At 47.9% G+C, this 22,697-nt stretch overlaps 10 protein-coding genes across 16 annotated transcripts; 5 read left to right on the top strand and 5 right to left on the bottom strand.

Moving 5' to 3' along the window:
- Positions 1-343: 343 nt before the first annotated feature.
- Positions 344-1,064, bottom strand: LOC133393384 (uncharacterized). Its single transcript, XM_061658188.1, has 2 exons — positions 974-1,064; positions 344-908 (listed from the first exon to the last, which is right to left on the bottom strand). The coding sequence occupies exons 1-2, from the start codon at positions 977-979 to the stop codon at positions 405-407; spliced, it is 510 nt and encodes a 169-aa protein (XP_061514172.1). The 5' UTR covers positions 980-1,064; the 3' UTR covers positions 344-404.
- A 70-nt stretch (positions 1,065-1,134) lies between these two features.
- LOC5668209 (glycine-rich protein) lies at positions 1,135-1,878 on the top strand. Its single transcript, XM_001688922.2, has 2 exons — positions 1,135-1,251; positions 1,328-1,878. Exons 1-2 carry the CDS (start codon positions 1,246-1,248, stop codon positions 1,826-1,828), a joined length of 507 nt encoding a protein of 168 aa, XP_001688974.2. The 5' UTR covers positions 1,135-1,245; the 3' UTR covers positions 1,829-1,878.
- Positions 1,879-2,580: 702 nt separating this feature from the next.
- On the bottom strand, positions 2,581-3,455 carry LOC3291726 (shematrin-like protein 1). Its single transcript, XM_554964.2, has 2 exons — positions 3,310-3,455; positions 2,581-3,233 (listed from the first exon to the last, which is right to left on the bottom strand). Exons 1-2 carry the CDS (start codon positions 3,313-3,315, stop codon positions 2,643-2,645), a joined length of 597 nt encoding a protein of 198 aa, XP_554964.2. The 5' UTR covers positions 3,316-3,455; the 3' UTR covers positions 2,581-2,642.
- A 62-nt stretch (positions 3,456-3,517) lies between these two features.
- On the top strand, positions 3,518-4,237 carry LOC133393383 (uncharacterized). Its single transcript, XM_061658187.1, has 2 exons — positions 3,518-3,589; positions 3,655-4,237. Exons 1-2 carry the CDS (start codon positions 3,584-3,586, stop codon positions 4,174-4,176), a joined length of 528 nt encoding a protein of 175 aa, XP_061514171.1. The 5' UTR covers positions 3,518-3,583; the 3' UTR covers positions 4,177-4,237.
- Positions 4,238-4,398: 161 nt separating this feature from the next.
- On the top strand, positions 4,399-5,166 carry LOC5668392 (cuticle protein 38). The gene is made up of 2 exons (XM_061658186.1): positions 4,399-4,507; positions 4,585-5,166. Exons 1-2 carry the CDS (start codon positions 4,502-4,504, stop codon positions 5,149-5,151), a joined length of 573 nt encoding a protein of 190 aa, XP_061514170.1. The 5' UTR covers positions 4,399-4,501; the 3' UTR covers positions 5,152-5,166.
- A 147-nt stretch (positions 5,167-5,313) lies between these two features.
- Positions 5,314-6,450, bottom strand: LOC3292496 (uncharacterized). Its single transcript, XM_560814.6, has 2 exons — positions 6,040-6,450; positions 5,314-5,963 (listed from the first exon to the last, which is right to left on the bottom strand). Exons 1-2 carry the CDS (start codon positions 6,043-6,045, stop codon positions 5,376-5,378), a joined length of 594 nt encoding a protein of 197 aa, XP_560814.5. The 5' UTR covers positions 6,046-6,450; the 3' UTR covers positions 5,314-5,375.
- On the top strand, positions 6,227-6,984 carry LOC4578417 (uncharacterized). The gene is made up of 2 exons (XM_001237869.2): positions 6,227-6,317; positions 6,383-6,984. The coding sequence occupies exons 1-2, from the start codon at positions 6,312-6,314 to the stop codon at positions 6,860-6,862; spliced, it is 486 nt and encodes a 161-aa protein (XP_001237870.1). The 5' UTR covers positions 6,227-6,311; the 3' UTR covers positions 6,863-6,984.
- A 529-nt stretch (positions 6,985-7,513) lies between these two features.
- Positions 7,514-19,120, bottom strand: LOC133393382 (casein kinase I-like). Of its 7 annotated transcripts, none has more exons than XM_061658179.1 (2): positions 18,544-19,120; positions 7,514-13,822 (listed from the first exon to the last, which is right to left on the bottom strand). In XM_061658179.1, the coding sequence occupies exon 2, from the start codon at positions 13,537-13,539 to the stop codon at positions 11,947-11,949; it is 1,593 nt and encodes a 530-aa protein (XP_061514163.1). In that variant the 5' UTR covers positions 13,540-13,822; positions 18,544-19,120; the 3' UTR covers positions 7,514-11,946. The 7 variants fall into 7 exon arrangements, with proteins under 7 accessions (XP_061514163.1, XP_061514165.1, XP_061514164.1 ...); XM_061658181.1 differs by having other exon boundaries at positions 18,778-19,058; XM_061658180.1 differs by having other exon boundaries at positions 16,901-19,042.
- A 1,456-nt stretch (positions 19,121-20,576) lies between these two features.
- Positions 20,577-21,369, top strand: LOC1277503 (putative oligosaccharyltransferase complex subunit CG9662). The gene is made up of 2 exons (XM_316970.5): positions 20,577-20,849; positions 20,921-21,369. Exons 1-2 carry the CDS (start codon positions 20,711-20,713, stop codon positions 21,229-21,231), a joined length of 450 nt encoding a protein of 149 aa, XP_316970.4. The 5' UTR covers positions 20,577-20,710; the 3' UTR covers positions 21,232-21,369.
- LOC1277504 (calcium and integrin-binding protein 1) lies at positions 21,307-22,469 on the bottom strand. The gene is made up of 5 exons (XM_316971.4): positions 22,239-22,469; positions 21,894-22,141; positions 21,711-21,820; positions 21,547-21,638; positions 21,307-21,480 (listed from the first exon to the last, which is right to left on the bottom strand). Exons 1-5 carry the CDS (start codon positions 22,322-22,324, stop codon positions 21,459-21,461), a joined length of 558 nt encoding a protein of 185 aa, XP_316971.2. The 5' UTR covers positions 22,325-22,469; the 3' UTR covers positions 21,307-21,458.
- Positions 22,470-22,697: the final 228 nt, after the last annotated feature.

The raw sequence follows: 22,697 nt of genomic DNA, 5'->3' as shown, positions 1-22,697 counted from the left end.
TGCTAGCTGCTCGAATGTCATTCCGAATCGAGCAGTGTAGGTCGCGGGCAGTGTTCGAGCAGCTGGTATAATGTTTGAATTTTCATCATTGTTTTCCGTTGGATTCAATTTTTCAAGCGATCGGGTCGAAGATTGTTCTGATTCTTATTGATACGAGTACAGATATGGTTTTTAAACACAAACCTCAATAAAGCTTCCTAGGTGTTAAAAAAAAATTAGCCTATTAAATCGACTAGAAATAAATAAACAAAAAGCACCATACCATCTCTCCCAAAGCACACACCGAGCGATCGAACAAAGAGAACGGGAAACTAACGCTCGCTCAAACAGAATGGCGATCAGCTTGGGTTAACATTCACACGTCATGAATCGGAGCCGGTTTATTAAAACAATATTATCTACATTTACAACACGTATTTGGCAACGGGAGCAGTCGACAGATACTTGTTGTATCCCAGACCGTATCCTCCATAGTTCCACAGTCCATTATCGACGACTTTGGTGGCGACGACGGGAGCGACCAGCTTGTTGTATCCCAGACCGTATCCGCTGCTCAGAACTGGAGCGACCAGCTTGTTGTATCCCAGACCGTATCCGCTGCTCAGGACTGGAGCGACCAGCTTGTTGTATCCCAGATCGTAGCTGTTATCAACGACCTTGGTGGCTAGCACTGGAGCAACCGACGGGTATTCGACCACTTTCTTCACGGCCGGATAGGAACCGTACAACGATGATGGGTAGGAGTACTTGTCCACCGCTGCTGGGAGACCGTACGACGAGCCATAGACCACCTTCGACACCGGAAGTCCATAGCCGTAGTCGTGATGGTAGGACAGGACATCATCGTATGGCAGGTAGGACGCCTCCGAGGCAGCGACGAACGCCACAGCCATGATTGCAATGAAGAACTGGAATGAGATAGAAGAACTGAATGAGGATGGATGTTTCTAAAGGAATTTCCGTAGAAGCCTACCTTCATTTTAGTTGGTTTGGTTGGATGTTGTTTTGATAGAAGAGCTGTACGAATATTGATACCAAAAACACAATCGAACACATCTTTTATAGCGCCTCCTACCGGAAGTCCAAAACGAAAGGAAAACTCCGTCGTCAAGGTCCAACAGAAGGCCGGAAAAGCGTCGCGTTTGGCTCGTTATAAAAGCAGACGATCATTGAGACAAACGATCACAGTTCACTTGCAACGTTTTCGCGATCATATCCAATCGATCAACGCACTCAACTGTGACCATGAAGGTGGGTTCAATCGATCAATTCGGTCAACAATTGGTTGGTACTGATAAGTTATCATTGGTTCTATTCTTTCTTCTAGGGATTCATCGCGATCGCTGTGTTGGCTCTGGCCACCGTCTCCCAGGGATCATATCTGCCAGCGGTGCAGTCGGTCCTTCCGTACGCCTACAGCTCTGGCCTCCATGGGCTGGGTGCCTATGATGGGCTGGGCCATTACTCGTCGCTCGGTGGACTGGGATACTCATCGGTGCTGGAGCATGGCCTTTCCTACCCGTACTCGGCCGCTCTTCCGTACTCTGTCTACAACAACGGTCTGTATGGAGGATACTATGGTGCCAAGTACGCCCTAACTGTGGTCCAGGCCAACGTGAACACTCTGAAAACGGTCAGCCCGCTGGGTCTGTATGGAGGATACGGTGTGGAGCACGGATACGGACTCGGTCACGGATACGGCTACGGATACAACAACTACCTCCCAGTCCAGGGTCATGCTGCGAAGTACGTTGCTGCCAACCCGGGAGCCGTCCATGTGGCCCCTCTGCCAGGCCATCTGGTCAACCAGAAGTCGATTGTGGCGTAAATGACTGTGATCTCGATCAAATGTATGCATCGATCGGAATTGTAAATAAATGGGACATCTAATTCAAAATACGTTTTGTCTCCAAAATTGTCTTTCCATTGCTGTACACTGTTATAAGCCCAAGAGGAGTCATGTATCTCCCCAAGTCTTGCTCTTGGAATCTGCATCAGACTTTGAATCAAATCCTAATCGACATGCTAAGCTCACACCAAACGAATCTGGGTGGAACTACACGAATGTTGATGATCATAACGAACACAAATGAGTTCGGATAATCTTTAATCCTCAAAGGTTGTTTGGACTGGATGACAACGGGTGAGTTGGAATGGGACCGACCTGTTCCGGATAAGTCTATACGAGTTTGAATGAACCATACAAATTTGAATGTAAATTAAAATCCAAAACAACTAAATCTAAGGCTACGATGGATTTTTAACAATAATTTGCTATGATTTGTCGGTAATATCTGGACGAGTGCTGGCGTTTTCAGACAATACAAGATATGAAGTTCTACAGACATGCCAGGATATATTATTTTTTTATGCTATGTACTAAACCACAAACTCGGTTTGGTGCATATGACCTCCTCTCGATACACTCGGACTTCCGGTTCTGATGTTGACTCGGATTAAATTTCTATACTGAGTGTCAGAGTGAAACCACGACTCTGCAACTCTGGAGTCCTATTCCTGAGTCATTCGACTATTCATTAAAAAATGTTGGAATTTTAGTAGTTTTATAAATAAAACGAATTTTCATTTTAAAGTTGCATTTATTTACAATTTCACATACATTTGATCGAGATCACAATCATTTACGCCACAATCGACTTCTGGTTGACCAGATGGCCTGGCAGAGGGGCCACATGGACGGCTCCCGGGTTGGCAGCAACGTACTTCGCAGCATGACCCTGGACTGGGAGGTAGTTGTTGTATCCGTAGCCGTATCCGTGACCGAGACCGTATCCGTGCTCCACACCGTATCCGCCATACAGACCTAGCGGGCTGACCGTCTTCAGAGTGTTCACGTTGGCCTGGACCACAGTCGGACCGTACTTGGCGCCGTAGTATCCGCCATACAGAGCCAGCGGGCTGACCGTCTTCAGAGTGTTCACGTTGGCCTGGACCACCGTTGGGGTGTACTTGGCACCATAGTATCCTCCATACAGACCGTTGTTGTAGACAGAGTACGGAAGAGCGGCCGAGTACGGGTAGGAGAGGCCATGGTCCAGCACGGACGAGTATCCCAGTCCACCGAGCGATGGCGAGTAATGGCCCAGACCATCATAGGCACCCAGCCCATGGAGGCCAGAGCTGTAGGCGTACGGAAGGACCGACTGCACCGCTGGCAGATATGATCCCTGGGAGACGGTGGCCAGAGCCAACACAGCGATCGCGATGAATCCCTGGAAGGAAGAATAGAACCAATGATAACTTATCAGTACCAACCAAATGTTGACCGAATTGATCGATTGAACTCACCTTCATGGTCACAGTTGAGTGCGTTGATCGATTGGATATGATCGCGAAAACGTTGCAAGTGAACTGTGATCGTTTGTCCCATTGATCGTCTGCTTTTATAACGAGCCAAACGCGACGCTTTTCCGGCCTTCTGTTGGACCTTGACGACGGAGTTTTCCTTTCGTTTTGGACTTCCGGTAGAAGGCGCTATAAATGATGCGTTCGATTGTGTTTTTGGTATCATTATTCGTACAGATCTTCTATCAACACAACACATCCAACCAATCCAACCAAAATGAAGGTAGGCTTCTTGAGAAATCCCAATAGAAACATCCATCCTCATTCAATTATTGTATCTCATTCCAGTTCTTCATTGCAATCATGGCTGTGGCGTTCGTCGCTGCCTCGGAGGCGTCCTACCTGCCATACGATGATGTCCTGTCCTACCAGCACGGCTACGGCTATGGACTTCCGGTGTCGAAGGTGGTCTATGGCTCGTCGTACGGTCTCCCAGCAGCGGTGGACAAGTACTCCTACCCATCATCGTTGTACGGTTCCTATCCGGCCGTGAAGAAAGTGGTCGAATACCCGTCGGTTGCTCCAGTGCTGGCCACCAAGGTCGTTGATAACAGCTACGATCTGGGATACAACAAGCTGGTCGCTCCAGTTCTGAGCAGCGGATACGGTCTGGGATACAACAAGCTGGTCAGCGGATACGGCCTGGGATACAACAAGCTGGTCAGCGGATATGGTCTGGGATACAACAAGCTGGTCGCTCCCGTCGTCGCCACCAAAGTCGTCGATAATGGACTGTGGAACTATGGAGGATACGGTCTGGGATACAACAAGTATCTGTCGACTGCTCCCGTTGCCAAATACGTGTTGTAAATGTAGATAATATTGTTTTAATAAACCGGCTCCGATTCATGACGTGTGAATGTTAACCCAAGCTGATCGCCATTCTGTTTGAGCGAGCGTTAGTTTCCCGTTCTCTTTGTTCGATCGTTCGTTGTGTGCTTTGGAAGGGGCGGTATGGTATTGTTTGGGGCGATTTTGGGGTTTGCATTTTTTGTTGTACTTTGGAAACAACATTCATGTTTGTGTTTCCTTCTACTGGTATAAAAGGCGTCTCTGTACTCGTATCAATCAGAATCAGGACGATCTTCGACTCGATCGCATACCAGCATCCAACTCAAACCCCTAACCAGCAATCATGAAGGTAATTCAAAGGCATTTTTATCTCCATCAAGTGTCCTCAAGTAAACACTCCTGTTTTCTGGTTCTTTTTCTTATCAGTGCATCGCAGCTGTAGTCATGGTGGCTCTGGCCGTCGTCGCTGAGTGCGGCCTCATTCCGGCTCCGGTGGTGTACTCTGCTCCCCAGATGACTGTAGTCCAGCAGAATGTGGCTCCGAAGTACGTGGTTTCGGCCCCTCTCGCGTACGCCGCGCCCGCTTACTCCTATGCCGCTCCCGCTTACTCCTATGCTGCGCAAACCGTCTCTTATGCCGTCCCAGCCGTCTCGTATGCCCGTGTCGCCTCAGTAGCTCCAGTCGCCTACTCCGCGCCATCGTTCTACGCTGATTCGGATGTGGTGGAAGCTGCTCCAGTGTCCGTAGCTCCTGCTGCCACCGTCGTCGCTCAGCCTGCCGTGGCTGTTGTCGCCCAGAAGGAGGCTCGCTATGTTGCTGCCAACCGTGGCGCCGTCCACGAGGCTCCTCTGGCCGGACATGCCGTCAACCAGCAGTCCCTGAACCTTGAAGCTGCACCAAGAATGAAGGTGATCAATGAGGCGACTGTAATATACAAGACCAATGAGCATGGTACAGTCGTCAACTCATACGACTTAACAACATGCCCGTGATGGGTTCAAGCCCCAAATGGACCGTACCCTCATACGTAGGTCTGAGTATCCTGCTATGCGTACATCAATTAGTCACTGAAAGCTAAGCTCAATAGTAAGTACAGGCAGCCTTGATCGACAATGGTAGGTGTCCCAAAGAAGAATGAGTAGAAGACAATCATATTTTGAGTTGAATGTTCCATTTATTTACAATTCCCCATACATTTGATCGAGATCGCAGTCATTTATGCCACAATCGACTTCTGGTTGACCAGATGGCCTGGCAGAGGGGCCACATGGACGGCTCCTGGGTTGGCAGCAACGTACTTCGCAGCATGACCCTGGACTGGGAGGTAGTTGTTGTATCCGTAGCCGTATCCGTGGCCGAGTCCGTATCCGTGCTCCACACCGTATCCGCCATACAGACCCAGCGGGCTGACCGTCTTCAGAGTGTTCACGTTGGCCTGGACCACAGTTGGGGCGTACTTGGCACCGTAGTATCCGCCATATAGACCCAGCGGGCTGACCGTCTTCAGAGTGTTCACGTTGGCCTGGACCACAGTCGGAGCGTACTTGGCACCGTAGTATCCTCCATACAGACCGTTGTTGTAGACAGAGTACGGAAGAGCGGCCGAGTACGGGTAGGAGAGGCCATGGTCCAGCACGGACGAGTATCCCAGTCCACCGAGCGACGAGTAATGACCCAGACCATCATAGGCACCCACGCCATGGAGGCCAGAGCTGTAGGCGTACGGAAGGACCGACTGCACCGCTGGCAGATATGATCCCTGGGAGACGGTGGCCAGAGCCAACACAGCGATCGCGATGAATCCCTAGAAGAAAGAATAGAACCAATGATAACTTATCAGTATCATCCTAATGTTGACCGAGTTGACCGATTGAACCCACCTTCATGGTCACAGTTGAGTGCGTTGATCGATTGGATATGATCGCGAAAACGTTGCAAGTGAACTGTGATCGTTTGTCCCAATGATCGTCTGCTTTTATAACGAGCCAAACGCGACGCTTTTCCGGCCTTCTGTTTGACCTTGACGACGGAGTTTTCCTTTCGTTTTGGACTTCCGGTAGGAGGCGCTATATAAGATGCGTTCGATTGTGGTTTTGGTATCAGTGTTCGTACAGCTCTTCTATCAAAACAACATCCAACCAATCAAATCAAAATGAAGGTAAGCTTCTTGGGAAATTGCGTTAGAAACATCCATCTTCATCCAATTTTTCTATCTCATTCCAGTTCTTCATTGCAATCATGGCAGTGGCGTTCGTCGCTGCCTCGGAGGCGTCCTACCTGCCATACGATGATGTCCTGTCCTACCAGCACGGCTACGGCTATGGACTTCCGGTGTCGAAGGTGGTCTATGGCTCGTCGTACGGTCTCCCAGCAGCGGTGGACAAGTACTCCTACCCATCATCGTTGTACGGTTCTTATCCGGCCGTGAAGAAATTGGTCGAATACCCGTCGGTTGCTCCAGTGCTGGCCACCAAGGTCGTTGATAACAGCTACGATCTGGGATACAACAAGCTGGTCGCTCCAGTTCTGAGCAGCGGATACGGTCTGGGATACAACAAGCTGGTCAGCGGATACGGTCTGGGATACAACAAGCTGGTCGCTCCCGTCGTCGCCACCAAAGTCGTCGATAATGGACTGTGGAACTATGGAGGATACGGTCTGGGATACAACAAGTATCTGCCGTCTACCAAGTATGTTCTCTAAGCTTTCCGACACCGACGTGATCAACCTTCACAATCGAATTACCGGAATCTCTAATACCTGTTCTGGGGCTACGTTTATTTCGCCATGAAAATAAAATGCTTTTACGTGTTATGCTACTTTAAGTCCGTTTTCCCAACCAATACTCATATTTCCCTGTGTGTAAATTGAATGATCGTCGTTTGCTTCGTACCGAACGATGATCATCCCTATCTTTAACTCCTCAAAAGCTGCTCTGCAGCGCGCGATGGCAGCATGCAAACAGAAGAGAGGGAACAATCTGTAATTCAAATAAGGTGTCCCTCCAACGATGAGCGTTGGATTGCATTTTTCACATCCAGTCCCTCGCAATACGCAAATAAGTGACCTAAGAATGCAAAGAGTCGATGTCACTTCCAGGAAGACTGACTTCATTTGCTGGCGATAAGAACTGATTGGCACACTGCTCTACGGGAGCTAATCTTTATGCAAAGAGGCTACACCACACCACATTACCCCGTACTTATCATCATCAATTGTTTGAGCTACATTCCTTCCATGATCATGATAGTAGTATACGATCACTCCACAATATATTCTGCCTTCTATGCACTTTATTTCTTTCACGAGCAATAGAAATCAACATCACAAACACACCACAACGTTACCATAATATCGGTTTTACATGATTTATTCTCTTCAATCGTTATAGCGAAACTTCATTCTGTTTTCCCATCTGCATCTGCTGGTAGTGTGTCCCATTCCTTTCCAAGCCGCGTCCGGGTCGTTGTTGAAGATCAGGAGAGTGTGTGGTGCGCGGTTGTTGTCCCATTGTTGTCAACCCACAACACGCCCGCTCTCCTTATCTTCTCCCATTCCGCGGGCTTGGATGCCGATCCATCTCGATAAAGGGTAATGTATATGAGTCTGTATATGTTGCCTCTCCTGCCTGCAAGCAAGCGTTACTACTCTCTCTACTCTTTCTCCATTTATCATCTCATTCCAAGCCACGGAGTTGAGCGGGTTTTTGAGCCGCTCGCTTCCTTCTTCTGTGTACGTATTCGATCCTTATCATTTTTTTTTGTTTGTTTGTTTGTTTGTTTTGTAGCTGCTGTAATTGTTTTGCTATTACCATTTGCACATTAAAGTGCAACACACATTCCGTTTTACTTTACTTTCTTTTTCATTTCTTTTTATCAGTAGTGTGTTTTTGTTTTCCTCTATCCACTTCTAGTTTTTTTTTTAGTGTTTATGTATATTGTTTGTTTGTTTCTCTTGTTTTGTAATGTGTGTTTTCTTCTCCTTCACTTTACGATGGTTACTAATTACTAAATATTCTTAAATGTCATTACTTCCTTTTCTTGTCCTTCTTTTCTCCTTTCGTTTCCGTCCTTTCCAACACACGAACTCAGCCATCTGAACCCTTTCCCGCGCCCAACAACACACGTGTGGTGGGCAGCGCAACAACCTTTCCTTCATTTCTTACGTTCTCTTCCTTGTCCACTCACACGCGCCACTGTCCTGGCGCCATTGTTTTGTAATGCTATTAATTATATACGGTAAACCACATTCATTCGTCACGCACGCATGCAGAAAACCCATCAATTGCACAGGCACCCGATCCCGATCGTACTATTTATGCTGTAATTTATGTATTGTGTATTGTATGCAGCTGTTGATTGAAGGAGAGAGAGAGAGTGTGTGTGTGTGTTTCGTTATGTTTTTCCCTCTCCTTTCCCTTCTCGTTTCTCTCTCTCTCTCTTTTCAGTTGTTTCAGCGTGTTTCTTCGCCGTACAGGTGTGTGGCGCTATACTAACGTTCCTTTTAGCTTTCTTCACATCGCTTCCTTTCATTTCCTTGCCATCCTTCCATTATCACACCTTAATCTAAACCCAATATTTTCTGTTTTTCGCCACCAACATCATGTGTGTGTGTGTGTGTTTGCAGTCGTCATACTTAGCTTGCTTCCACCGTTTAGTGTTTGTTTTTCAAACACATACACACAAAAAAGCATCCTGTTTATCATATTTCTCGATTTCCGTTTTGTTTTCTTCTCCTTGGTCTACTTATTAAACTTAAAGTAACCGTAATGTAAACCACACCGAAGGGGATTATCGAGTGGTTTTTGTTTAATGTGTTTTTTTTTCTTGCGTTTTTACTATGCCGGGGGGCTGCCTCGGGGGTTTATGTTTGTAGGATCGATGCTTTTTTTCATCCCCACTCGCCCCCAAAAAACAGTTAAATTTCTTCTTCTGCTAGTAATTCATTTTCGTTGCACTATTTATGCTTCTACACCTTCTGCTTCTGTTATGCCTTACACCTACATACACATGTATATATAATGTATAAGTTGTGTGTGTGTGTTTTTTTTTTTACTTCTGTAAATTGTTATCTTGTTGTTGTTACTTGTTTTTGTTGCTGTACGCGTGGGAAGTGGTTTTTCTTATCCCTCTTCCACTCTGCTTCGTTAGTAGGTGTAGATATTCAGTACTGTTCCTAGTATTAAACCGCTACAGCCGGGGATGATGACGATTAAGTTAGTTTGAGTTTGAGTTTGCTTCTATTTCGGGCTCTTACTGCCGCTGGCTGTGTAAAGGTTGTATAGTTGTATGTTTAGTTGTTTTTTTTCATTTGATGGTTTGTTTTGTGTTTAGTTTCTGGTTTAGTATATAGTCACAATAACACGCTAAACTGGATCATACGTTAGATGATGCAAGACGAAATGTGGGATCGCATATTCAAGCAGCTTCTTCACTCTTCCCAACGTGTATAAGTGTGTTGTTGTTGTGTATCATCTTTCACGTGTACTTTAATATTCTAAATCCACCGTACCACGTGGTGTGGGCTTCACTTCCTATATCCATTGCATTCTTTTGCCTATTTATAAGTCTAACACATACAGCAACACACCTATCTCTTCTTCCTGTCCTGCTGTGCTTGCACGGCTGTGTCGCAGTCAAAGTTAGCTAAACCTTCACCACACTGAACACTCTCCATATATCCTTTCTTCTCCGTCTTCTCCTCCACCCATCCCCATTCAAATGTTTACAGACTTACTTTCGAGAGAACAGAGAGAAAGCTTTTGTTTTCCTTTTTTTTCTTCTTCTTAATAGTCATCAGGCGCAGCAGCTAGAGCTAGAGCACTAGTAGTAGTAGTAGTAGTACACAGACACACAAACACACCTCATATTTTTCACTATCACTTGTCACATTAACGGCGTCTTCTTTTTTGCTCGCTCTCCCCTGCTACATTGCCACATACTGAGCTGCTCTTCGTGGGGCGATTGGACACACCACACTCACACCCCAAAAGATTACTTTTCTTCCCACAACACATATTGTTTTCCCTAGCCTAAATATCCTCTCCACCGGGGGGTTTCTTTTTTTTACATCAGTAATGCCACGTTGTTGCCAACTACCTTCTTCCTTGCAGGATTGGCTGGCTAAATTCATTTAAACATTACTATTATCCTTTGCTCCCATCGTCATCGGCCCGCCCTTGCTTTTATACACAACTATCTATGCCGTCTCTTTTCTCTTGTCTGGCCCTTCTCTTCGTTTCATCTCTCTCTCTCTCTCTCTCTCTAGTGTCCACTCATTGGCATTGGTCGACGATGCGCGTGTGTATGTGTGATTTGGGGGTGGGTGGAGATGGAGTGAAAGCTCTTCATTAGCAAACTTCGCAAAAAAAAATGCGCTTCTTAACAGTGGCAACGTCTTGATCATTGCAATCACATGAAAAAAAAAAAACAAACAAATAATAAACCTACAACGAAGCGCGCACTTAATCCTGAGACAAAAAACGAAAAAAGGATCGCGCGTTTTGTCCGTCCGGTTCCTGCCTGACGGTAAATGATCAAGTGAGCGTGACGCAAATTGATCGCGTGCACACAACTCTACCTGAAGGAACACGCTAGAAGGATACAAAAAGACAGCACAAGATCATGTATGGGCAATGCGGAAACGTAAAGGAAATAATCAACAGAAGCGTGCACAGGCATTGGTTTTTTTTTCTTCTCTCTCGCTCTCTCTCTTCACAATGAGTTTACCGAAACATAAGAAAACAATAAAATAACAACATACAAGCGAGTATGACCTAGGAAAAAGTTCACATAATTTGATTGATTTTCCCCTTTTTTCTATGCGATTTCCTCCTCTAATCCTTGCGCGGTAGTAGAGCACTGTGTTGCTCTTTAACTGTGTGGTTGTGTGTTTGTGTGTTTGTTTGTTTGTTTGTGTGTAACTCCAAAACGTTTATGGAGGGGGATCGGATTATCAGTCGACATGCCTTTAAAATAAAGAACAGTGACTTTGTCCTGGCGCGCGAGCGTTAATTCTCTTGCAAATCAACCTCTCTCTACTTATGTGTGCCGCGTTTTTACTTCCCTTTTCTCTACTTTGTTTTACTAGTTTTGCTAGGCATGTAGCGTAGTCGTATGCGCGCTACTTACACATCATGTTTCCTCTTCCTATCATACACGCACGAACGCACGCACGCAGCTCACAGCAACACACGCGCGAGAGCTTCTAAGCGGTGAGCAAAACGGTTTTTTACGTCCTAGCCCTACTGATCCATAGATGCCAAATATCGTACCAAACGCGGTATCATCCTTAATTCCACAATCACTAATTGTGTGTTCGCTTGTTATCCCCCACCCCACATTTGAAGCAGCCACAGCTCGTCTGTTTATCTCCTTTGCTTGCGCGTTTAACTGGTTACCTAGGTGATTGGTTTTGAGAGTTGTCTCTGATTCGATACCTACTATGATGTAAATTTGTTTGGAATCTGTTTGGAGAAATGGACCATTGTTTTTTTTTTTTTTTTGACCTAACATTTTATAGGGATACTTTGTTCGGGAGATAGATGCTGATGACCCAACGGAGCAATGGAGAGAACAAAATTCAAAAACTCAAAAAGCAATTGATTTTTTTGTAGAAAAACATCACCAAAAACTATTTCGAACAGATTTCTACTCTCTTCTTTAGAACGTGTGTATTCCTCTGTGTGTGTTTGTCCAGAGCGTGTCGAGTTTGAACATCGACACAGTGTGGGTGTGTGTGTGCGCGCGCGCGGGATGGAAGTAAACAAATTAGAGAAACATTTAATATTATTCCGCATTCCGTGCGTCCAGATTTTGCCCGCGCAGACGAATCGAGGAGCGGCGCTCGGGCGTTTCGTGCCGCGAGAAGGAAGCTGCCACTACCGCCGCATCCACGCTCGGGTCGCCGCCCCCGACGCCACTGTTGTTGTTGATGTTGTTACTGTGTGCCGACGGCTGGCCGCCGAGCGTTTGTGGCCCACCGCCCATCACCATGCCGCCCGGTTGCTGCTGCTGCTGCACGCTTCCACCCGCCCCGCCCGGCGGCTGGCCCTTCTGTAGCTCCGTCCGTATGAAATGCTGCAGCAGGTGGCGCGTCTGGGGCGACATTTCCTTGTTCTTGTCGGCGGCGGCGGCAGCCGCTACGGCCGCCGCTGTCGCCGCACTGTTGCCACCGACCACGCCGCCGCCCGAGGTCGCGTGGCTGCCGACGAGCGCGGTACCGACGCTGCTGCTGTTGTTGGCATTGTTGACGCTGTTGACGCCGCCGGCTACTACCACACCGCCGCCGCCACCGGCCACTTTGGACGGCGTCGTTACCGAGGTGGTGTTGGCGATTTGCTTCTGTTGCTGCTGCTGCTGCACCTGCTGCACCTGCTGCTGCTGTTGCACCTGCTGCTGCTGCTGTTGCTGCTGCTGCTGCTCGTTCTGGGTGGCACTGGGTGTCCGGCTCTGGCCACGCTTCATGCTGGTGAACGCGTTCAGGTTCGGCCGCCCGAACTTGAGCATATTCCAGTCGAACACGTAATCGTACACGAAGCCCTGCCGGTGGAAGAGCGTGCGGAACAGCTTGCGCAGATAGCAGTAGTCCGGCCGCTGGATGAAGTCCATGTGGCGGCAGTACGCGAGATAGAGGCTGAACTCGCGCGGGTACCCCTTGCACAGCTCCTCGACCGGCGTGGACAGCTTCTTCTCCGAGATCCGCTCGTATTTCTGGCGCTTGTTGGCCGCCTTCAGCCCCTGCCAGGGCAGCGTGCCGAGGTTGAAGTACATCAGCACGTACCCGAGCGACTCGAGATCGTCCCGGCGCGACTGCTCGATGCCCAGGTGCGTGTTGATCGAGGCGTACCGGGCCGTGCCGGTGAGGTTTTTGTTTTCCCGGTACGGGATGTGGGACATGCTGCGCGAGTCCTTGTACTTTTTCGCCAGCCCGAAGTCGATGATGTACACCAGGTTGCCCTTCTTGCCGAGCCCCATCAGGAAGTTGTCCGGCTTGATGTCCCGGTGGATGAAGCTGCGCGAGTGGATGAAGTCGATGCGCGAGATCATCTGGTCGGCGAGCAGCAGCACCGTCTTGAGCGTGAAGCGGCGCGAGCAAAAGTTAAACAGATCCTCGAGCGACGGGCCGAGCAGCTCCATCACCATCACGTTGTAGTCGCCCTCCGAGCCGCACCACTTGATCGTCGGGATGCCGACCGCGCCCTGGAGCATTTTGTAGAACTTGCTCTCGATGTGCAGCTGCGGGTGCTTTGTCTTGATGCATTCGAGCTTGATCGCGACCTCCTCGCCGGTGGAGATGTTCGTGCCGAGATAGATGTCCCCGAACGAGCCGGAACCGATCTTCCGCCCGAGCCGGTACTTGTTGCCAACGCGCAGCTCCATGACTGGTGGTGTCTGTGTGGTTGCAGTGGCGTCAGTGGACGACTCTGGTGTTAGCGGGATGTGTGTGAGTGCTTTAGCCAAGCTTTAGTTCACGCGGCCACGTGCTTTTCGTCCTCCTTGCTGGGCTGTTACGATTTAGTCTTCCTCTTCTGCGCACCTCCACCTGCCACTCGCGATCGCCCCGTCGTCGTTGCCGCTCTTTTGACTGCTCCGGAGCGGATGATCCTGCTGCTGCTGCTGCTGCCCTGCCGTTTGTCTCACGGACAAAATGGACGGTTCACGCCTTTAGTACACACACACCACGTTGTTCGCGAAGGGTTGAAGTTTTACATCCATTTGTTGCCGGAATCGTTGTGCCAAAAATGAAAAGGGGGAGAGAGAAAAAAACAAGCAGACTGTTAATCAAAGGTAACTACGTTCCAACGAGAAGCGAATAAAATGTTTTCTTTTTCCAGCGCGTCTCGTCGAATGTGTTTGGTGGCAGAGCATGTGTGTGTGTGTGTGTGTGTGTGTGTGTGTGTGTGTGTGTGTGTGTGTGTGTGTGTGTGTGTGTGTGTGTGTGTGTGTGTGTGTGTGTGTGTGTGTGTGTGTGTGTCGAATTATCGTTCGTTTTTGCAAAGGCGTATTTCGTGCACATTAGCAACATGCTTCGACTATTTTCACTGCCGTAGAATCCGCGCAACTGACGTGCGACACGTGCGAAACTATCGTCAGCTCCGAGAGGATGGAGCACTAAACAACGGCCCATCACCAAGTTTTTCTTCACCTTGGGGGGATGAAGTGGAAGCAGTAACATTTGCGACACGAGAATCGAATGATACAACACACTATTTACTCCCCACCCACATCCCACACAACCACGGTTACACGGATGGGGGTGCTGTGCCCAACAGAGCTAAAACAGCGATAGACGGACGGGACACAACGGATGAGATGCTGGTGGTACACTTTGTGCACTGAGAAGAAAATTGCACATCACTTCTTCGTTCCTCTACCACTACCAACCACTATCAACTGTACAACAGCACGTGTGGGGTAGAGGCAGCAATTTCGTTCGGCCTCCATCTGCATTGGCATGTGCGCGCTGCTTACTTTTCTTCTGCAGATCATAACACTGTGCGCCCTGAGGTTGAATTAAAATCGTCTGCATTTTCTCGACCCCAACACGTTTCGTCCTCCTCAACCGCGCGCACCGGAGACGAAACAATAACATCACACACAACAAAACGAACGCACGGGCGCGCGGGTCAGGAGGAGAAGACACGGGTTGCGCTAGCGCGTGTGTGTCTCAAGTCTCAAGGAAACAACGCACGGGGGGGCAAGGATTTCACATACACTGTGTGGGGGGGCGTTGCATATGCTGCAACAAATAGTAAAGGAAATATGCAAACGTGTGTGGGGGTATGCGGCGCCGCTCCGTTTGCGAGGTCACACTGTGCGAACTGGACTAACTTCCAACCCGTCGATTGTTTCTTGGGGTTTTTTGCAAGCAAATGGAGCCTGTGTAACCATTTGCAGATTTGCTGCCCGGATCACTGCACAGATATCATTATTAAACTAAGATGCTGTGTGTGGACGAAAGCCATGGTCCCCCCCTTGGAGGTGGTTGCCATAGCAATTGGCGCCGTTTCCTTGGGGGTTTGTAGATTGCACTTTAGCAGCTGAAACAGTCGCAGGAAGATTTGGCCCATACTTTTCTATGTGTAATCGTGCTTATCATTTGAATTTACGTATTGCTACAACATTCTTAACGATTTCCAATACTGTCCTATACTGTCAAATGTCCATGACGTTTCACAACGTTCATCCTACCAAAGCCATTGTCGAAGATGACGAAATAGGATGCCCAACGTGGTTGTTCGCTGAACCAACCAAAATGCGTCAAAACCCCAGCGACCTGTTAGTCCCCCGGGGACGCAACGGAACGCAAAAACGGGAAACCATGACACACACACACGGTCTGTGGGATGAGCCCACAAACACACACCCGCATATATACCGTTTCAAACGAGTGTACCGGACCACCAGCCAGTTGATCGTTGCTCGGTTACGGTTCAGGGAAGCCGCCCAGCAATTGATATGCCATTTCTGCTGCTTCACAGCGCCTTTTCCTCCCTTTTCTCTTTCCGGGGGTGCTGCCTCTGGTGGTACTGGGTACTATCATCAACAACACCTGCAGCATCTTCTTGTGGTTTGTTGGAAACCCAGCACGGGGCGACATTTGGACAACTCTCTCTCTCTTTCTCTCGAGTGTGTTTTCGCTTAGTGCCTTTTTTATTACCATATTCAGCACACACCTCAACGTTTACTACGATCATGGGGAGATGGTGATGATGATGATGGAAAGGTACATCACAGCCAAAAGGTTCCCCCCCGGAAACACAGTCCAGTTGGCTTCCCTTTGTAAAAAACTAAGATGGAAAACTAAAAACGCCTGAGCTGGAAAAACAAACGAAACGAAAAAAAGGCACTCCATGAAACAAAAGTATACATTTCAAAGCCCAAGCACGCGGCGGCACGGTTTCTCGATGCTGCTGCTGCGTGGTGGTGGGGCCCGCCACCGACAGAAGGATGTCCGACAAGTGCAGCGAAAAGAAAAGAAGGCCACAACCATGCCCCCCAAACTGACATCTTTCTCGGTCTCACTCTCTTTCTCTTTTTCCCCCCTTCAAAGTGCCTGGATCCACCACAGAACAATCCAAGAACGGGCTGTGTGCACTGCCATCCCCTCGGAACCGCACAATCACACACACACACGGTGACCAGGGAGACATTTTTTGTTGTTGGTGTTGTGTGATTCATAGTCCTTCATTCGTGGAAACGGAATTCGAGGTGAGTTGCCACTTTTGATAGCATCCAGCATTTTTTTGGGGTCTCGCGCGCACAACTTTATCACACGATTGCGCGTTACGCAGAAAAAAAGCTGCGATAAACACCACAAATCACGCTTGGTACGCGCTTGGTCATGGCCAATAGAGCAGAACACACCATCAGTAGGAAGAGAAGAATCTGTGACACATTTTAAACATGCACTAAGATGGGTGATTGATTTTTCACTCCGATCGCACCAGAGGGAACCCGTTTTCCGCTGCCAATAAATGCACACTTGCGCTTGTGGCGTTGCGTACACTTTGTTGTTTGGCTGTCATTTTGTTCGATTGTTCAATGTCCGTGTGTGTCAGGTGTGCGCGCACGTTGCTAGCGATACACAGATTGGAGAGGTTGGGGCCATGACGCTCTCAGCGGGGCTGCTGCTGCTCCTCCCCACACTCCCTTTGGCACACGGAAACACACCTTCTCACGATTGAGTGAGAGAGAGATTGTACGCATTTTTCTTTTTTTTGGGTTAGCGTTTCCTTACCACACCACAGCGCCGCCTACTACACTCTGTCGTCACCAGCAACGACTACGACTTCGACACACAAGGGTGGCCGCCGCCACCATCTTTGGCCCTGCTCTACACAGGCAGCGGGAAGGCACGCACAGCACTGCACAATGAAGCACAACACAACAATAAAGGGCACACAGAGATAAGCGACAGAGGAGACGACTTGGGAAATGGTTCCTCGGGACAGAAAACGTGTGCGCTCGGTCGTGTGCAATACAATGATATGACTGCCTGCCTGCCTTCTGCCGTCGTGTTGGGGTCAGTTCTTGGTCAGCGCTCGCGCTACCTGGCGGCGCTCCGTCGTTCTATTCGGTCGCTTCCTGCACGTACACTGCTACACTTCGCACGCACACACGCTTGCAGGCGCCCAGGGTTATGCGAGTGTGTTGCGTGAACGTGTGTGTGTGTGTGCGTTGCTACACTCTTCTGTCTCTTTTCCTCTCACAAACGGTACACACATACGCACCCGCAGGGCATATATTTGCTTCCTTTTCTAACGTTGCTTTTTGTTCTTCTAATAACACACACACAAACACGTATCCTATCTCGCGTTTGACAACGTTCAGTGACAGATTCGAAACAAAGTGTATTGCTGGCAGCACTGCAGCAGTCAGCGCGCATATGTAATTCAGGGCAGGCAGCACTGCCACCCGACTGCGACTGTGTGCATTTGTATGTGTGTGTGTGTGTGTGTGTGTGTGTGTGTGTGTGTGTGTGTGTGTGTGTGTGTGTGTGTGTGTGTGTGTGTGTGTGTGTTTGTGTACGCATGTAAAAGCCTTGCGTTCCGTAACACACGCACACTACTGACCAGGCTGATTGCGTATTTTACACTTTATGATGTGCCCCATCTCCCTTCCTTCTCTCTTCCTCTACATCAACCAACACAGACGCACGGACCACGTCTACGGGGCTACGTTTAATCCAGACCAGCCGAGAACTTCCTTTGTTGTGTCAAAAATTGCTCCTTTTAACAGCCCCCTCGTCACTCTTTTGCTGGCTTTTACTGTGCACGCACACGCTCATACACACTCCACACACCCAAACACACTGTTCCTAACCTGCTTTAAATCAAGCGCACACATTCGATGGCAGAGCGGAGCATTTATTAAACCTGACCGCGAGACACAACCCGAAATTAACTTCCATGCGATGATGGCGGCCGATTGTCGCTGTATGGGTGTGCACTTTGCGTCGCAGCAGGCAGCCGCACACACAGAGCCAATGATGGCTGCTCGGACTCTGCCACAGCGTTTGAAGGACTTCCAGTGGCGCCAGTGATGACCTAAAGCGGACGCATTACGGCACAATGGGTGGAAATTTGGCCACAAGATGCTTCAAATTACGCACCAGAAAGGTCACCCGCATTTGCTTCATATACTTCAAGCTCTCGCACCATGGCTCCTGCTGCCGTTCAATATGCAAACCACACTCACACACACTCATGCACATCCACACAACTCCCTCTCTCCGTCATCGTCTTCGCACACGCACACGCAACAACCCTTTTTACCCTGGAGCCACACACACACACATTCCCCCACAAGCAGCAGCGCGATGCAAGATGGAACCAGGGGGGAAAAAGATTCGATTTTTTTTTATAAATGCAAGAAACTCACGTTTGACTACCGATTCGAGATGGTAGCATCGAGTTGGCCGACTCCGGAGTCCATGTGGGACACGGTTGTGACGCACACACTCTCACACACACACGCAGACACTTGGCAGGGGCGGAATGGGAGACGCGCGCGCGTGTGTGCGGGGCACGGAACAGGAACAGGAACGGCACCAAGCAGAACGGCCACAAAAACGTGGAAGTGCTGACGGAAACACACACACACACAACACCTTACCCAGATGGTTGGTGCGCTGTGCTTTGGCTAGGTTGACGCACGTTCCCCGTGGTCCGCGCGGCGAGGTCACGAAAAAACTAAGGAAGCCTTTGAAAATTCAGCGATTGTTTCAGGAAAAAAACTACGAAACGAAACACGACCTACGCGCACGACACGGGTGAGGTGTTTCTTTTTCACTGCTTCTTCACACTTCACTGTGCGCTGTGGTGTGTGCTCTGCGCTGCCCGTTTCGGTTCGCTCTGTCTCTTGCCTTCCTGCTCGCTCCTTGCTGAACGAGCTGTTTCGTATCGCGCATAAAGGCCTGTTTTGAGGGAGTGAGAGAGCGAGAGATGGGATCGCAATCTCACCAACACATCCAGCGACGCCCCGTTACCTTCGTTATGTGGTTCCCAGGTAACATTTTGCTATCGACGTCTAGGCTGGCTCTGGGAAGAGAAACGTCATTTTGGGTGATGCGGAAGTTTGGCATCACTGCCATTCGCTCGGAATTATCTTTGTGCAGCGCTGTGAGAAATTCTACCGAAACCAGGATGTTTGTTGAATGTTATGTGTAGTGTGTTCTGTTAGTTCAAGTAGATTTTTTTTATTTCTGGTAAACGCTCTTAGTTAACATGCTTTTTATGGAATGCTCGACAATTGGCTGACAGTTCCATTCAAAAGACTGAAAGTTATTCTCGAATTTGAATCGAATCAACTCCTGTCATATGTTCTATCAATATGGCGTTCCCGCCAAACCAATAAGCCCACCTAATCCCTACACCCAATTTGGGTGCGAGTAACAGAGAAGAAATAGTGTAGTAACGCACACACACACATCCAAGTTCACACTACACATTCGCACAATCCTGGGCGCCTGCAAGAGTGTATAGGTTATTGAGCTTTGATGTACCTGCAATGAAAATAATCTATCCAATTTTATTGTTAATTTAAATTGAGAATTATTTTATGATAGCTATTAGGATTTCATGATACACAATACAGGTACAGTGAACCCTCTCTTATTTGACACCTCTCCAATTTGAAAAACCTCTCTTATTTGAACATTTTGCACAGTCCCTTGATTTCCGGTACATTTTTGTTTCTCTAATTTGGAAAACCTCTGAAATCTGTCTCTCTCTTATTTGTGTATGGTGTTGCCATGGTTATTGAATGATGTATGCTCAAATTGGCAATCGTATGCACAGTTTCCTATAGCAACAGTTAAGACTGCATACTAAATGTTCTGTCTCTTTCTTGTTTGTATGGACCTTTCATTCACTTTCAACCTCTCTAATTTGAAAACCCCTCTTATTCGACAGTCCCATCGCCTCTCAAATAAGAGAGGGTTCACTGTAGTTCCTGAGATAGACGGTATATGCGAATTGAGGGATACGCGGTTTTATAAATTTGACAGTTCTTTGAGCAAACTGTACTGATTTGACAGATCAATTGTAGAATGCCAAATAATTCCTCTTTTAATTGAATGTGAAAATTGAAATTATTTCAGTCTGAATTTCAGTCAGGATGCAAACAGAGTCATACAAAATAATTCATCAATTGGCTAAAACCAACCCCTACGTGCCAATTTGCACGAAAATTAGTTATATTTCGACTGGAAATTACGAGATTCGATTTTCGCAGAAATTTGTGATACGCGTTATTTTGCGGCCGTTTTCAGTCCCCATTAACCGTGTATCTCGGGGACCGCCTATATTCAATTTCAACAGTCAAATGAAGGAATCGATTATGGCAAACAATTTCTCATTTGTTGTTTGGGTATTTCCAAACTGCGTCGTGTAATTATGCATGAATGTTGACATGTCATCTAGCTGTCAAATGCACCGATATCGATGACAGCATCGCTCAGGGGGGTGTGTGTGAGTGTAAAAAATCGCCGTATCAACAACTCAGCAGTGGGAAATTCTGTATCGAAAAGCAGTTTAAGCAAATAGTAATGGAAGCACTGTACAGCTTACCCTTCTTTCTGTTCGAGGTGCCGAACCTGAAGCTTAAGCGGCCATCATGGCTCCATCAGCCATCCGCGATGACGGTCTTCTCGTTCGTGCTGCTCTCCTACTTCCTCGTCACCGGAGGTTTGTGTCGGCTGGAATGTGTACGCTGGACGCTACCGTCTCAAGCTAAAACTTTTCCCTAATGTTTGTAGGCATTATTTACGACGTGATCGTTGAGCCACCGAGCGTCGGTTCGACGACGGACGAGCATGGACATTCGCGGCCGGTCGCGTTCATGCCGTACCGGGTGAACGGCCAGTACATCATGGAGGGGCTTGCCAGCAGCTTCCTGTTCACGATCGGAGGACTCGGCTTCATCATCATGGACCAGACGCACACGCCGGGCAAACCGAAGCTGAACAAAATTCTGCTCATAGCCATGGGCTTCATCTTCATCGTCGTGTCGTTCATTACGACGTGGATTTTCATGCGAATGAAGCTTCCGGGCTATCTGCAGCCGTAAGGGAGCAAGCCGGGGCGGTTGGGAGGGAGTTTCGAGGTGTCTCAAGTGTAACTGATAAGTCAAAACTGTCCTTCAAAAACGATAGAAATACAATTTTATTATGAAATTGTGCGCTCTCACACATACACTTAAATTAAATCACGATTTTTGAGACTATATAATGATCGAAAACACATTATTCGAACGATGGTTAGTGTGGGGGAGCAAAGGGATTGCAAAACGGCGCATTACAGTCGTATACGGAAGGAGCTGGAAGCAAAATGATTCCATTAGTGTATGGTTTAAAGACGCTTGACAAAACGCTTGACCACTTACTTTATAAAGTCGGATGATTTATCGATTATATGTTCAAATTCGGCAAACGACAGTGCTCCATCGTCGTCCAAATCAGCTTCCTCGAGGATATTCTACGACGAGAAAAATAGAAAAGTATATAAAAGCAGCAAATAAGTAAATACTACATAGGGAACAAATCTTACATTAATCAGTTGATCAATATCGTTGTGCCCAAGGTCCGAGTTGTAATCGACCAGCCGTTGAATGACCTGCTTCAGATCGTTCCGACCAATCATATCATCTCCATCGAAATCTACAAACAAAAATCGAACGCGTTTTATCAGCAGCAGTTGCCACCTTCCCATCGTCCGTCCACCGCCATTTACCGTAGATGCGAAAGGCATGCTCGGCTTTCACTGCCTTTGGTGCAGCGTCCGAAAACACGGACATCATGTCGAGAAAGTCCTCGAACGTAATGTCGCCATCGTTGCTCGAGCTGAACACCTTGCAGATCCGATCGCCGAACGGGTTTGCCTTCAGCTCCGGATACTCAAGGACCTTGCTCATGGACAGCTTCGCGTTCTTGTTGTGGCCCACCTTTTCCGGGGCTAGATTCTTGAACTTTTTGTGCGCACTGGAAGAGGAAGCAACAGCAGTAGGGAGTGGAGAGCTTGTAAGTGGTAGGGCACTTTGTGTTGTTCAGTGAGGTAAATGGGGCGTAGCGTACTTACTATAAGATTTCTTTTTTCGTAAAATATGTCAAATCTTCGTAGTCCTGGAGTTCGTCCTCGCTGAATTGGCTGTTCGCCTGACCCATTATTACCTCGTCGCTGTGTGAAGGGCGAAGGTGGTAGGTGCTTTTGGCAGATTTTTGCTAAAATTTGTAGAAGTAAAAAGTGTACACAAAGGGAAAATATTTGTTATTGTTAATTTGACAACCACAGGGGTGCTCAACTGTTTGACAGATGAAGCGAAATTGGGCTTGAGTTTAAAAGGGTGATTTCAATTCTCAATGAATCGTTTGGTTTGGTTTCAAAATAATTTCTCTTCATTTTGAGTTATCAAAAAGCGAATGAAACTATTGTAGCTCTTAAATTAATTGTTTTAAAAACGAAGCAAAATTATGCCTTGAACAAGACACCTGCCCTTATTTTCTCACGGCTTTTCACGGAATCAACTGTCAGTTGACC

Source organism: Anopheles gambiae, chromosome 3 (assembly GCF_943734735.2).
Source record: "Anopheles gambiae chromosome 3, idAnoGambNW_F1_1, whole genome shotgun sequence".
NCBI classification, from domain to species: domain Eukaryota; kingdom Metazoa; phylum Arthropoda; class Insecta; order Diptera; family Culicidae; genus Anopheles; species Anopheles gambiae.
The sequence above is the reverse complement of the archived record's forward strand: the minus strand, read 5'-3'. Positions and strand labels throughout refer to the sequence as shown.